The sequence below is a fragment of the Equus caballus genome, chromosome 28 (assembly GCF_041296265.1).
Source record: "Equus caballus isolate H_3958 breed thoroughbred chromosome 28, TB-T2T, whole genome shotgun sequence".
Taxonomy (NCBI): Eukaryota; Metazoa; Chordata; class Mammalia; order Perissodactyla; family Equidae; genus Equus; species Equus caballus.
The window spans coordinates 42,008,844-42,024,093 of NC_091711.1; the positions used below are offsets into that span (position 1 = coordinate 42,008,844).

Here is a 15,250-nt window from a genome sequence, read left to right on the forward strand (position 1 = left end):
CCAAGGTCCCCCCTCCTAATACTCTAGTCTTGGGCATTAGGTTTTCAACACATGAATTTGAGAGGGACACACATGTTCAGCCCAGAGCAATGCCACTTTGCCCAAAGGCTCCAGGTTTACATCTGTTACCCTGGTAGAATTATTAATTGTGCCACTTTCACTTCAAAAGTGTCCTGGTTTAGACAATAAATTATATGGTCACCTTTACTGATAGGACTTTGCTTACTTTTTTCGCTTCACTTGGTACCTCTCCTGCCATCCGCTTAGTCCTAAGGTCCTGCTAAATTTCTTTCTCCTCTTCAAACCTACCAAGCTTCCTCTTACCCCACCCCCGTGGTCTCTCCCACACTGTTCACTCTGCCTAAGATATTCTCCTCTTCTCCCCTCATTTAGTCTGGTTCATTTTGCGTAGTAGGCAAAAGAGTGTAGTAACTTTTTCAAACTGGGTTGTAACCTGTTGGCGGGTTGTGAAATCAATTTTGTGGGTCACATCCACTATTCTTTTAAAAAAATAAAACTGTCTAGAATAAAACAGAATAGATCAGAGTACAGTGCCAATAATTATGCTTTTGTGAAACTATTGTCTCAGGTGTGTGTGTACTCGCTCATGTCATAAAAGGCGTTTCTGACTGGATCATAGTCAAAAGGTTTGAAACACGCTGGCGTAGGCTCTGGGATTTGGTCTAAATCCTGGCTCTGCACCTTCCCAGCTCTGGGATCTTATGCAAATTACTTAAACTCTCTGTGTGGATTTTCCTCATCTATCTCGTAAGATTGTTAGGAAGATTAAACAAATTAAAATGCTTAAAAGTATACCCAGCATACACAGTGTAAGTGTTGGCCATTTTATCACTACCTAGCCTTCAGGGTCCAGTTTGGCATCACCTTCTCAGAGAGATGCTCTCCTGGTCAGGGCCAGGGGCTCTCCTGTGCACTCTGTGTCCTGTCCCATCCTAACACTTAGCTCCTTCGTCTGACAAGACCTGATCAGAGCTGATTAGACTACTAGACGGGACGCTGCATCAAGGCGGAGATCCTGTTCATCATTGGATGTCCAGCAGTTAGCACAGGGCCTCGCACACAAGAGGTATTTGGTAAATTTCTGTAGGATGAATAATTTACTCACGCTTGGAAATAGATGTACAGCCATTTGTTTCACTCACATAAAGTCAACCTGGGACTTATACACTTCAGAAGTCACAGTCATTTTGATGAAGAACCTGTCACCTTAGTTTAGATTATGCTTAACTCTCCTAATTTAAATGTCAGAGGGGCTATATGACATTTTTCTAATACACACACTCATTAGTATGTACAAAGGATTTAGGTTGGATGCCTTCTTGACCTAAAACTCATTAATTATTCAAAAGTCAGTATCTCTTAATATTTCTTTTAATCATCACAATGATGAACAAAGTTGGCCACTGCATGACAAATAAAAGGTGGCATCTTTCAATGTAGTTAACATCCTTCTGATCTTTTAATTATTTAATTGACTTCTACTGCAAATGATTGTGGCTTTACTGCATTCATTTCAATGAAAACCCGTAATAGTTTCACTTATGTCTGTTTTTCATGCTTGAATCATGTTTTCCCTTATTTTTCAAGTAAAAAATGGAGAACAATTAAGTTAAAAAAGGTTCTAATTGGATTTCTTAATACCCACCACATAGTACACAGTTACTATGTTGATAACCTCTCAAATTTCTATAGTCAGTTCAGTAATTCGAAGTGTGCTTTGCAATGCTCTGATGATTGATACGAAGACTCTTTCAGGGAAATGTGAACGCAGACAGCAACTCTACTAGTGCAATGCATCCAATTCATGAGCAACATACAAAAATCGCATGCAACTGCTTGAAAAGCATCGCATACACCTAGAAGTGGCAAAGACAGAGCCCTAAGTCAGCGCTGCGCTAATGGCAGATCCACTGTGTTACCTGTGGGTGGTCTGGGGAACTCCCGTACCAGGCTATTCTCTTACTAAGTCAAACAGATACATGCAGCAGATGAAGATAAGCGCTACAGAGAAAATAAAGCAGGGAAGAGGGATAGAGCGCCAATGGTAGTGGTGGGATGCCAGTTTTTAATAAAATGTTCAGGAAAGCCTCCCTAGACTGTAATATTTCAGTAGGACCTGGAGAGAGTGAGAGAGCACCATGTGTATTGGACTCGGGAGTGGCCTTCAGAAAAAAATGCACTTCTCTAGCACACTCTAAAGGAAGCTTTAACGACTCCAGGAGATGGACTATTGGGATGGATCTGTCACGTACAACATGCTCACCCACCTTCTAATTGCTCCAGAGGATACTCCCTTCACCAAGGTATTAAAAAAATGTACTGTGATGGGCACCAGCATTATCGAAGGGCTGGCATTTGTAGGCTGGAGATGACCACAGGGATGATGCCGTGGAATTGGGTTTCCTGGTCTCAGTGAGAATAATGGCATCCTGGAGTGGTAAAAGCCAGAGGGCAGTGCCTAGCTCTTGGAGACAAGCTAGGAAACAATAACCATAGTCAGCCACAGGGCTACATGGTAATGGGTAATGAATGACAAGATCTAGAGGAAATAGCAGTCCCTTAAGTGCTGCTTGACATAAATAGGTGGCAAACTGAAGTAGCTCGTCCTGGGGGAAGTCATGGCCTCTCACTCGGTGCCTAACCCTAAGCCAGTGCAGAGCCAGAACGTCCTGATGGTGGGACAGCCAGAGCGCTCTGAGGAAGAGGCCTGAGGGGCGGCCACAGGTGGAAACGGTGAATCTCCCCACGCCTTCCGAGAGGCCCCTGAAGCCGTGTACAACAACAACGCTTCCTGGACAAGGAAAGACCAGAACTTCCGGGTCTTGTCAGATACTGGCTCCTAACTGACAGCCGTCTCTGGAGATCCAATGACGCCACTATAGTCCACTGAGTGGAGATTTATGGCAATCAGGTGACACAGGAAGTCTTGGCCTAGGCTCTGCCCCACAATGGGTCCAGTAAAACTGCAGACCTGCATCCAGTCATTTCCATGATCTCAGAATGTATAATGGGAATAGATGCACTTAATAACCGCTAGAATCCCCCCACTGGTTCCATGATCCATGGAGTCTCAGGCTATTATGGTTAGGAGGACCAGGAGAAAACCCCTGGGATTACACCCCCTCACGTGCACAAATCTTTCTGGGGAAACTGCAGAGATTAGTGCCACCATCAAAGACCTGAAAGGCGTCGGCGTGGTGACGCAGACCACATTTCATAGAACGCGCCTGTTTTTCTGAAAAGCCAGATGGCTTGTGGAGAACGACTGTGGATTATTACAAATATCATCAGGTGGTGATGCCAATCATAGCCACAGTTCCAGCTGTGGTATCTTTATTAGAGCGAATCAACACAGCCCCCAGCATCTGATGTACAGCTATCGGCCCAGAAACGTTTCTTCTTAAATCTCTATTAATAAAGACAATTAGGATCAGTTAGCCTTCATGTGGCTATACCTTTTCTGTCTTGCCTCACAGCTTTGTCAACTCTGCTGCTGTCTCTTTTAACAGAGACCAGGGGGCCCTGGATTTTCTTGCTCTCCCACAGAATGTCAAACCGGTCCATCACGCTGACGATACAGTACTAGCTGGACTGAGCGAGCAGGGAGCAGCAAGCACTGTTGGTGCTGCCTGCATGCAGAGGGTGGGAGATGAGTCCTGGGACAGTTCAAGGGCCTGCCACATCTGTGCAGTTTTTTGAGTATTCAGTGGTCCGGAGCACGTCAGGATATCTCCTCTAAAGTGACAGAGAAGTTGCTGCACCTTGAACTGTCCAACACAAAGAAAAAAATCACAGTAATCATGGGCCTCTTGGTATTTTCGAGGCAGTCTGTACCACATTCGGGTGTGCTGCTCTGACCATTCACTGCCAGTTCCGAGTGGCGATCAGAGCAAGAAAGGGTCCTGCAGCAGGCCCATGCCACTGTACAAGCTGCCGTGACCGACGGACTGGGTAAATTAGGACCAGCGCAAGTGCCTGAGGCAGGGAAAGATGCTAAACAGAGCCTCTTCTGAGCCCCGAGAAGAAAACCACAAAGCTGACCTCTAGGGCTTTGGAGTAAGGCCGTGCCTTCTTTTGCCTACACCACAGGACACCAAATGACTATGTGTCCATCATGTAATGGGTGTTGTCTGGTGCACAGAACGTCAAATTGAACGAGCACAGCAGTGTTGCAGTGTAAAATCAAAACGGCATCCATGAGAACAGAGCAAGCCGGTCCAGAAGGCCCACAGGAGCTACGTGAGCGGCAGCGCAGGCTCTGCGGGACCTGTCCCCACTCTCCCGCTGCCTCCCCTCGACCCACGCCTACACGCCTGGAGAATTGCCAGGTAAGATGAAAGCACAGGCGTGCTTTACAGATGACTCTTTAAGGTATCCCAGCACCAGACAGAAGTGGCTAACTGCCAAATTACAGCCCCACTCCGAATCGCCCGACAGACAACAGGAAAATCCCGCTGTTAGACAGAAGCGCTGACAGTCCATCTGGATGCACACTTCGTGTGGAAGGCAAGATGCAAATCATGGACAGTGGCTGATGGGTGCCGTCAGGGACTTGGAAGGAGTAAGACTGGTGACCAGAACTATGTGGACGGACCTCTCAGGATCTATGTGCACACTATGTGAAGACATTCATGTCCCATATAACCGGGACATTCATTGTGGAAGAGGCTCTCAAAAATCACATGGGCAAGATGCTGTTCACTGGCCATGCATCACGCTCTTTCCCTCCTTAGTCACTCCAGGGGTCGTTCAATAGGCTTTGGCCGCGGCAGGGATAGAGGCTATGCATGGGCTCAACAGCATGAGCCTTCCCTCACCAGGTGACCTGGTTCCCACAACTGCTGAATGCCCAGCCTGCCAAGAGTAGAGGTTCATGCTACATCCCTAGCATGGCACCATTTTCTAGGGAAAACAGCCAGGTACCACGTGCCCGGTTGATGATATGGGACCTCTCCATCATAAAGGGAGCAGCGCTTTGTCTTCATAGGGAGACACACATATTCTGGGTGCAGATCTGCCTTCCCTGCCTGCAGCCCTTCTGCCAGCACCATTAGTGAACTTACAGAATACCTTATCCACTTTCACATCGTCTCACAAACGAGCCTACACAAACTACTCCAGAGTACAAAAAGAGCAAATACTGCCCAACTCTTTTTCTGAGCCCAGCAAAATCTCAGTATCAAAACATGACAAAGAGAATATGAGAAAAGACAATCTTGCTTAATTTCGCTCATAGATACAGATGCAAAATTCCTAAACAAAACATTAGCCCATCAAACCCAGCAACAGATACAAAAGATAATACATCGTACCCAAATTGAGTTTATTCCAGGAATTCAAGCTTGTTTTAATATTTGGAAATCACCTCATTTACAAAATTAGCAGCTCAAAGGAGAAAAATTTATAACCATTAACATAGATGCTAAAAATGGAGAAAACTCAACATACATTCATGATAAAGCTGTTAATAAAGTAGGGATTGAGATATGCAAAAATCCATACAGTAATCCTGTCTTAACGGCAAAATGTTGAAATCATTCTCTTTAAGATACAGGCCCTGTCTAGGAAGCCCACAATTGCACTCTCATTCAGCACTGTCTGAGTGCTTCTGTCTAGCGCAGTGAGGTAAGAAAACAAAATACAAAGTACAGTTTACAAACAAGGAAACAAATCTACCATTATTCACAGAAGACATGGTTTTCAACATAAGAAACCCAGAAGAATCCACAGATAAATTATGAAGATCGTTAAGAGTTAAATTGGTTACAAAATCAATATACAAAAATTAATTCCATTCATTTTCACCATCAAAAAATAGTTTAAAAATGCAATTTGTAAGATGATTTTTTATAAGTAGCAACAAAAAATACATAAAGTATCTAGGATTAAATCTAACCAAAGATGTACAAGACCTGTACGGAAAAACACTATAAAATACAATACATTAAAGACTTAAACAAATGGAATGATTTGATAGCATAAAGATGTCACTTCTCCAAACTGACTTAAAGATTGGCAGTGCCAATCAAAACTCTAACAAGTTTTTTTCAAGGAATGTGACAAGCTTTTATGTGAGAAATCAAAGGGTCAAAAATAGACAAAACGCTCCTGATGAAGGAAAGGTCATCAAGAATTACTACAAAGGTAGAGTGATTAAAAACTATGTGTTGGTGCAGGGATAGGCAAATAACTTATGGAACAGAACAAAGAGCCCAGAGAGAAGTCCATGCATACATGTAAACTCGCTTTAGGATACAGGTGGCGCTGCAATTCTGTAGGGAAAAGATAAACTTTTCAACAACTGATGCTGGGACAGCAAGTTATCCATTTAGAAGTAAAAATGGACTACTGCCTCAACCACACACAAAAGCTAATTCTAGCTGCATTAAAATTTTGATTGTGGAAAGTAAAGCTATAAAAATTTTAGCCTACATAGAAGTATCTTTGTGGTCTTGAGACAAGAAAAATTTTTTTAAATAAGATAGAAAAAGTACAAATCATAAAGAATAAAATTCTAGGGGGCCGGCCTGGTGGCGCAGCAGTTAAGTTCGCATGTTCCGCTTTGGTGGCCCAGGGTTCACCAGATTGGATCCCAAGTGTGGACATGGCACTGCTTGGCAAGCCATGCTGTGGCAGGTATCCCACACATAAAGTAGAGGAAGATGGGCACGGATGTTAGCTCAGGGCCAGTCTTCCTCAGCAAAAAGAGGAGGATTGGCAGCAGATGTTAGCTCAGGGCTAATCTTCCTCAAAAAAAAAAAGAATAAAATTCTACCTCATTAAGATTGAGACCTTCTGTTATTCAAAAGACTCCTTAAAAAGTGAAAAGACAAATCATAAACTGGAAAAATGTATTTACAAAGTGAAATGTTTAGCCTTCAAAATAGATCAAGAATTCCTACAAATCAATTAAGAAAAAGACAAACAACCAAATAGAAAAATGGCCAAAAGACATGAATAGACATTTCACAGATGAAGAAATAAGAATGAGCCATACACATGAAAATATGCTCAATCCCATTATATAAAAACACACTTTAGAACAAATGAGATACCAATGCTCACTGAATAGATTGGCTATTTTTTTTTCAAAAATGACAGTATCAAAGGTTGGTAAGGACATGGAGGAACTAGAATTTTGGAAAACAATTTGCATTATCTAGTAAATTAGAAGATGCTCATATTGAACAATTTCACTCCCAAATATATGCCCCAGAGAAACTCTTGTCCATGAGCACCAGGACACTTATACAAGTATGTTCCAAACATACGCAATATAAAAAACTGGACATGCAGTACTGATGATGCTATTCTAGAGCAGAATAAATAAATACTTCCTCATACATTTATACAATGAAATATTATACAGCAGTGAAAACAAATACAACCATATACATACAGAGATGAACCTTAAGAACATATTATTGAGTGATAAAAGAAAGTCACAGAAAAATAAATTCTGAATGACTCCACTTGGGTAAAGTTTAAATGCCTGTAAAACAAAATAATATATTGTTTAGAGTATAAACATACACAGTAAAACTATAAAGAAAAGCAAGGAATGATGAGCACACAATTCAAGAAAGTGGTCACTCAGAGAGTGAAGGAAGGGCTGGGATCCAGGACACAAAGAACGAGGGTTGGGGAGGGTGTGAGTAAGTACTCCCATGTACTGCAGGCCAGAGCGTAAACAGCAGATCACTGTGTGTCCAAGGAGTAGGAAGGCAAGGAAGAAAAGGAGAAGAACTGAGGATGCTGGACCAGAATGACTTTCCTACTTTATTCTTTCCTTGGGCTGAAGTTGCCAAAACCATAACATGGAAATTAGAACCATCTGTTGACATAAGTTAGTGAACTGGACAGAATTCACCAACAGAAATTCAGAATAATGTATTTTTTAAATTTTTTTCTTTTTTGTGAGGAAGATTGGCCCTGAGCTAATATCTGTTGCCAATCTTCTTTTTGCTTGAGGAATATTGTCGCTGAGATAATGTTTTTGCCAGTCTTCCTCTATTTTTTGTGTGGGACACTGCCACAGCATGGCTTGACTAGCAGTGCTAGGTCCACGCCCAGGATCTGAACCTGCAAACCCCAGGCCGTGGAAGTGGAGCATGCGAACTTAACTACTACGCCACTGGGCCAGCCCCAGAATAACGTATTTTAGAATTGCTTCAAATTGTGGAATATATAAATAAAAAGCCTACTTTATTTGAGAGAGGGGAAAGATGTCATTTCACCACTATTTATAATAGTAAAAATACAGAAATAACCTAAGTGATCATTAAACAATACTGGTTAAATAAAACAAGATACATTCAGGGGCCAGCCCTGTGGCCTAGTGGTTCATTTCAGAGCACTCCACTTCAGTGGCCCAGGTTTGGTTCCCAGGCGTGGACCTACACCACTCATCAGCGGCCATGCTGTGGCAGAGACCCACATACAAAATAGAGGAAGACTGGCAACAGATGTTGGCCCAGGACAAATCTTTCTCAGCAAAGAAAAAAGAAGTTATATTCATACTATGGCATATTATTATAATAGTTATAAAAAATTAAACATACCAGGAATAGAAAAATGGATCAATGGGACAGAATAGAGTTGTCAAACAGATAGTATTTAGTTCAGGTTAAAGAGTCATTTCAAAACAGTAGAGAAAAATGAACTAGTCAATAAACGTTGTTGAGGCAACTGACTGCCCACTGACCTTATCTAAAACCATTCACAAACACTTTAAATTCAGAGAGATTAAACAACTAAAACAATTAAAGTAAAACATGCATGAATATGTACTATGAACTTGCTGTAAGGAAAGCCTTCTTAAAAACACAAAAAACAAAAGCTCTGAAGGGAAAGAGGAATAAATATGACTACACAAAACATGAAACTTCTATGAAAGAAGTTTAAAGACAATTCACAGCCTGGAAGATGATGTTTGCAACACAAATAAGAGACAAGATTAGTAACACACACAAAAACGCTACAAAATCAGTTTAAATGAACAAGAACACACAATGCAAAAGAAAAACAGGTTCAGGATAGAAGGAGGCGATTCCCAGAAGAGGGAATGGAAATATGCAATTAATACATGGAAACGTAAATTATACTCACTATGCAACACAACCTTTATCTAAGTGATAAACACAGAAGACCTGAAAATATCACGTGTTGGGGAGGGTGTGAGTAAATAGGGACTATTACACACTACAAGCCAGTGTAAATTGGGATTGATATTTTGAGGGGCTATTTGGCAGTATCAATTAAAGTGAAAATGGGCACACATTCTGATCCAGGGATTCTATTTCTAGGAATCCACGCTAAAGAAACAATCACATATATACACAAAGCTATTCTCTGAAGGATTATTTGTAACAATGGAAAATACAAAGCACCAAAGCATCTATCGGTAGGGAAATAAACTATAATATCCAGGCAATGTAACAGTTAAAAAAAAATTATGGTAAATCTCTAAATATTGACATACACTGAAGGACTGCCAAGTGATACTGTTTAAAAGAAGTTTCAGAAAAGTACACAACAATGTTCTAAAACAAAATTAACTTAATTCTACATACTTCTAAAGGTACACGTACATATGTAAACGCTCAGAGAAAGGGCTGGAGAGTAACCAATAGATTGACAATGACAGTTCACTCTGGGAAAGGGATTGTGTTGGGGCAAGGGACAGTCAAGTGGGATTCTAACTATCTTGTTTCAATTTTTAAAAATGAGTATATCCACTTACTACTTATGTAATTAAAAATAAATAAAACAATAATTATGATACAAAACTATAAATTCTATACGAGGGGTATGGACATAGTTCTGTGGGAACACAGTGAAAGGAGAAATTACCGTGTAGAAAGGTTTATCGCAGTAGGGACATTCGAGCTGGGCCCTGCTGTTCGAACAGCATTTAGTCCAGCAGTCAGCTCTGGTGCAGGACTGCGGCAGACTGCGTTTTCAAAGATGACTGTACTAACACACGCCCCATCCTGCGTGCTTTTCTCTCAATGACGCTGACATTTGCCCATGGAGAGGTGGGAGTCTGCAGCCCCGCCCCGGGCATGTGGGGAGGACTTCGTGCTTGCCTTGAGGAACTGAATGGGAAGGAAGCATCACAGCACGACTTTCCAGATTACTCAGCTTCTGCCTGGTCCTTCCTTCCACAGGATGCTTCCCCTTGGAACCCAGCCACCATGCTGTGAGGAAGCCCAAACCAGCCCACGTGGAGAGACCACAGCAAGAGGCTCACATGGAGAGAAACTGAGGCCCCCAGCCAACAGTGAGCATCAACCACCAGACACACGAGTGAATGAGCCTTCAGATGATCCCTGTCCCCAGCCTTTGTGTTCTTGGGCTGAGGCCCAAACATACGTCACGGCGCAGAGACAAGCCATCCCTACTGTGCCCTGGCCTAATTCTTGACCCAGAGAATCCATGAACAGAATAAATGGTTATTTTATGCCACAAAGTTTTAGAGCAATGTGTTACACAGCTGAAGTAACTGAAACAAAGACATTCTACGGAGCAGAAACTACACAAGTAATACTGTGAATATTGACAGTATTGGGTGATGAGGCCAAAAGGGTTGGCTGCAACCAGACCACGAAAAGTCTTACACACCGGCATAAAAAAAAATTAGACATCCTACTGGCAGTGGTGAACTGGTGAAAGTTTTTAAGCTAGGAAGTGAAATGCTAAGATCTGCATTTTAGCAAGATATCTCGAGATCAGTATGAAGAAAAGACTGGAGAAAAGAACGACTTAAAAATAGGAAAAGCTCCTCCATATAAGATGCATCCTAAGCAGGTAAAATGGTGGACTCATTCCTCACATGACATTTTTTTTTAAAGACTGGCACCTGAGCTAACATCTGTTGCGAATCTTCCTTTTTCTTCTTCTCCCCAAAGCCCCCCAGTACATAGTTGTAGATTCTAGCTCAGGTCCTTCTGGCTCTGCTATGTGGGACTCCGCCTCAGCATGGCTTGATGAGACGTGCTAGGTCTCCTCCCGGGATCCAAACCGGCAAAACCCTGGGCTGCTGAAGCGGAGTGCATGAACTTAACCACTTGGCCACAGGGCGGCCCCCTCATGTGATATGTTTTATGACTTTTTCCTCTTAAGAGTTGCCTGTGATGCTCATTTATACTCAATTTCACTTGAATTAAAATGTTGGCAGGGGGAAACATGTCCACACAAGAACCTACACAGAGATATTTACAGTACCTTTATTCATAATTGCCAAAACGTGGCTGCAACCAAGACGTTCTTCAGTAGGTGAATAGATAAATACCCCAGCGTACCCTATGCGGCACTAAAAACAAATGGGCTATCGAGCCATGAAAAGACATGGAGGAACCTTAAATGCATATTATTAGATGAAAGAAGTCAGTCTGAAAGGGCTACATACTGTATGATTCGACTATATGACCTTCCAGAAAAGGCAAAACTAGGGAGATAATTAAAATGTCAGTGGATGCCAAGGGTTGGGGAGCGAGGACTGAATAGGCAGAACATAGAGGAGTTTTAGGGCAGTGAAAAACTCTGTACGATACTATCATTGTGGATACACGTCATTATCCATTTTTCAAAACCCACAGAATATACAACACCAAGAGTGAACCCTAATGTAAACTATGGTCTTTGGGTGATAACGATGTGTCGATGCAGCTTCACTGACTGCAACAAATGCACCACTCTGGTGCGGGATGTTGACAGTGGGGGAAGCTGTGCTTGTCTGGGGACAGGGGGTATATGGGGAAATCTCTGTATGTTCTGCTCAATTTTGCTGTGAACCTAAAACAACTCTAAAAAATAAAGTCTATTTTTAAAAATGTTAGGGGTTTGGGGAACGTAAGGGGATATTACAATGCAAAAATGTTTTCCTTACTGTTATTCTTTCAAGCTTCTGGATCTGGATCAGTTTACATAAAGTGTATTCAAAAAAATACAAAGCAAGCTGTCTAAAAAATTGTAACCACTTATAACTAATTATCCATGTGAATAACGTCATCCTTGTGCTACAAATATCACCATAACCCACAACTTATTGTTTTTCTGCCTATTAAAATATCCTCATCATTCTCACAACTGGTTTTATAAGAAAGCTATATAAACATGAACTTGTAAATAAATCTATAATAAACTACACTTCTTACGTTTTGGATACTGAGGACCTATATAAAGGGAAAACTGAGGCACATGGTCCAAAGATGAGGGAAAAGATGAAACTCAGAACATAAGGAGCCACCTCATGATAAGGGAAAGGAGGCCTGGAGGAACATAAAAGCAAAGATGTATGAGGGGATAAAAGACACTAATGAGAACGCTTCACTCTTATCTTGGCAGAAGATCTTTCATCCTACTTTTTGAGAAACTCAAGAAGAAGAATGTATTGAAAATTGAGAGTTCATGGAGAATAGACACAGGGTGGAGGGGCTCAACAGGAAATCACTCAGATGTTGAGGAGCAGTAGAGCCCAGTTGGAATCTGATAATGTAATTTATCGGAGGCCAGTTTTGTATAATTTTATACTGTGCCTTTCTCTAATGTTAATTATTCAAGCGATGAATAACCAATTTGTGGGATACCGTGCATCTTCTTTTTCACATTTTCATCTGATGCTTGCTTCTGAAAACTGTCATAATTTAAACTCTTTATCAAGGAGAAGTTAATACAAATGAGAAAACTAAAATTAATTTTTTCTTTTTTAACCATTTGTAAAAAATTTAAGATTTGTAGTTAATAATTTTTAAATAAAACAGTGAAGAACAAAAAAAGCAAAATAGAGAAAAAAACCATTGAAATGTATGGTAAAATAAGATTACAGGGTCACGTGTGGGTTGGCTTCATCCACGCCAGTCCCGTCCCTCATTGTCAGAGCGACATTAAAGCCCTTGCTGCCATACTTCACAAAATAAAACCTGATGAAAAACAACTCCTGCCCGGGGTTTCTTATTCACATTTCTGAGTAAAGTGCCTCTTCTTTAACCAATTTACCTGCATTCCAGAGGTGACAAATGTCTGCTTGCCCTTCTGACAACCACGTAGTCGGAGCGAGAATGGCAGGGGGAATCGCCGGCCAAAGCGGCTGTGGATCATCCTCACAAAACAACATCAGGTCCTTAGAGAAAACGAGAGAGCACGTGAAAAGTCGGAAAAATTCACCTCATTGCCTCAATTGGGTACAACGGGCGGACAAGCTATGGAGAAACAATGCGTCTGTATATGCTAACGTCATCATAAACCCAGTTTGACTGAAAGAACTTACACATAAGTTACCTATACACTTGGTATCCACTGAGGGTAGGGTGGGTTTCTACTCTTGGGAATCCCCACTCCTTAGTGAAGACACCTCGTGTAGACATGCAACGATTTCATTGCGGCATTAACTTTCTCCACCGCCCCTTGAGCATCCTTAGAGCATACTATCTCAGAGGCCAATTTTTCTGTTTTATTGGTAATAATACAGCTACCTGTGTGTATCTTCTAATCACACTTTAAAATTTTAATTTTTTATCACAGAGTCAAAAGTAGACAATAATCAATCTAATCATGCAAGTTAAACAATCAACTCAGGGCCAGTCTCGTTTCATGTACCTCTTACCACGCCTCATCTGTTTTATTTTGAAGCAAATCCTTATTATTTCAATATGTCTCTCTAAATGATAAAAATTCTTTAACATAGTAATAATTATTTCACACCTATAAACTTCACAATAACTCCTTAACGTCACTGATAAACTGTTCAGATTTTCAATTTCTCACAGTATTATAAACATGCTTTTCTACAGCTTGTCTGAAAGAGGATCCACATTAAATCTCCACAGCGGGACTAGCTGATGCGTCTTTGTTACTCCCATGAATGGGGATATTTTTATAGTGCTTTATCAAGGTACAATGAACATACAATGCAATGCATAAACCTTAAGTGTAGAGTTCAGTAACTTCTAACATTACACGTACACCTATGTAACCACATTTCTTTCACTCCAGAAAGTTCCCTCAAGCTTTTTTCCAGTTGATACCATCCCCCCACCACCTGTAAACAGTATTCCACCTCCTGTCACCATCAATGAGTTTGCCTGTTCTTGATCTTTAGATAACGTAAATATACACTATGTATTCTTTTGTATCTGATTGCCATTGCTTAACATAACGTTTGTGAGATTCATTCATATTTTGTGTGCATCGGTAGTTCTTTTTGGGAGGATAAGAAGTATTCGGTTGTGTAAATATATCACAGTTTGTATATCCATTCTCCAGCATATGGACATTTGGGTTGTTTCCAAATTTCAGCTATTAAGAATGAAGCTACTATGAACATTCTCGTACAAATCTTTTTGTGGACAAATGCACTCATTACTCCTGGGTATTTACATAGGAGTAGAATGGCTAGGTCATAGAATAGCTTTATTTTTAACCCTATTAGAAGCTGCCAAACCATTTTCCAAGTGATTTGCCACTTTTCATAACTCAATTTTTATTTTGAAATCATTGTAGAGTCACATTCAGTGCTAAGAAATAATACAGAGGGATCCTGTGTGTCCTTTACCCAGTTTCCTCTAAAGGTAACATCGTGCAAAATTATAGTACAATATCACATCCAGGACATTGACGCTGATATGGTCAAGATGTGGAACATTTGCATCACTACAAGGATTCTTCCTGATGCCTCTTTACTACCAAACCCTGCCCCTCCACAAGTGCTAATCTCTTCTCCATTTCTAAAATTCTGACATTTGAAGAATGTTATATAAGTGTAATTATACAGGATGGAACCTTTTGGGATTGGCTTCCTTCATTTGGCATAATTCCTGAAGATTCATGCAGTTGTTGCATGTATCAACAGTTTGTTCCTTTTTATTGCCAAGTAGTATCCATAGTACAAATGTATCACAATTTGTTTAACCCATTACAGGACATCTGGGTTGTTTCCAGATTTTAGTTGTTACAAAGCTGCTATGAACACTGTGTACAGGTTTTTGTATGAAAATAAGTTTTCATATCGCTGAGATAAATGTCTAAGATTTTAATTGCTGGATCATATGGTAGTTGTATGTTTAGTTTTATAAGAAACTGCCAAATTGTTTTCCAGAATAGCTGTGCCATTTTACGTTCCTACCAGTAATACATGAGTGATCCAATTTCTCCGCATGCTCACCAGCATTTGGTGTTGTCACTACTTTTTATTTTAGCCATTTTTGTATTTTATTGTGTGTTTAAATTA

General features: G+C 40.9%; 1 protein-coding gene across 19 annotated transcripts in view; it reads right to left on the reverse strand.

The window, feature by feature from the left end:
* ENTHD1 (ENTH domain containing 1) overlaps nucleotides 1-15,250 on the reverse strand; it is a 154,631-nt gene that overhangs the window by 33,438 nt on the left and 105,943 nt on the right. For all 19 annotated transcript variants that reach the window (XM_014736846.3, XM_070253644.1, XM_014736845.3 and 16 more), the window contains one exon: nucleotides 13,021-13,144. In XM_014736846.3, coding sequence (XP_014592332.1) covers nucleotides 13,021-13,144 — 124 coding nt within the window. The remainder of the gene's footprint in view (nucleotides 1-13,020; nucleotides 13,145-15,250) is intronic.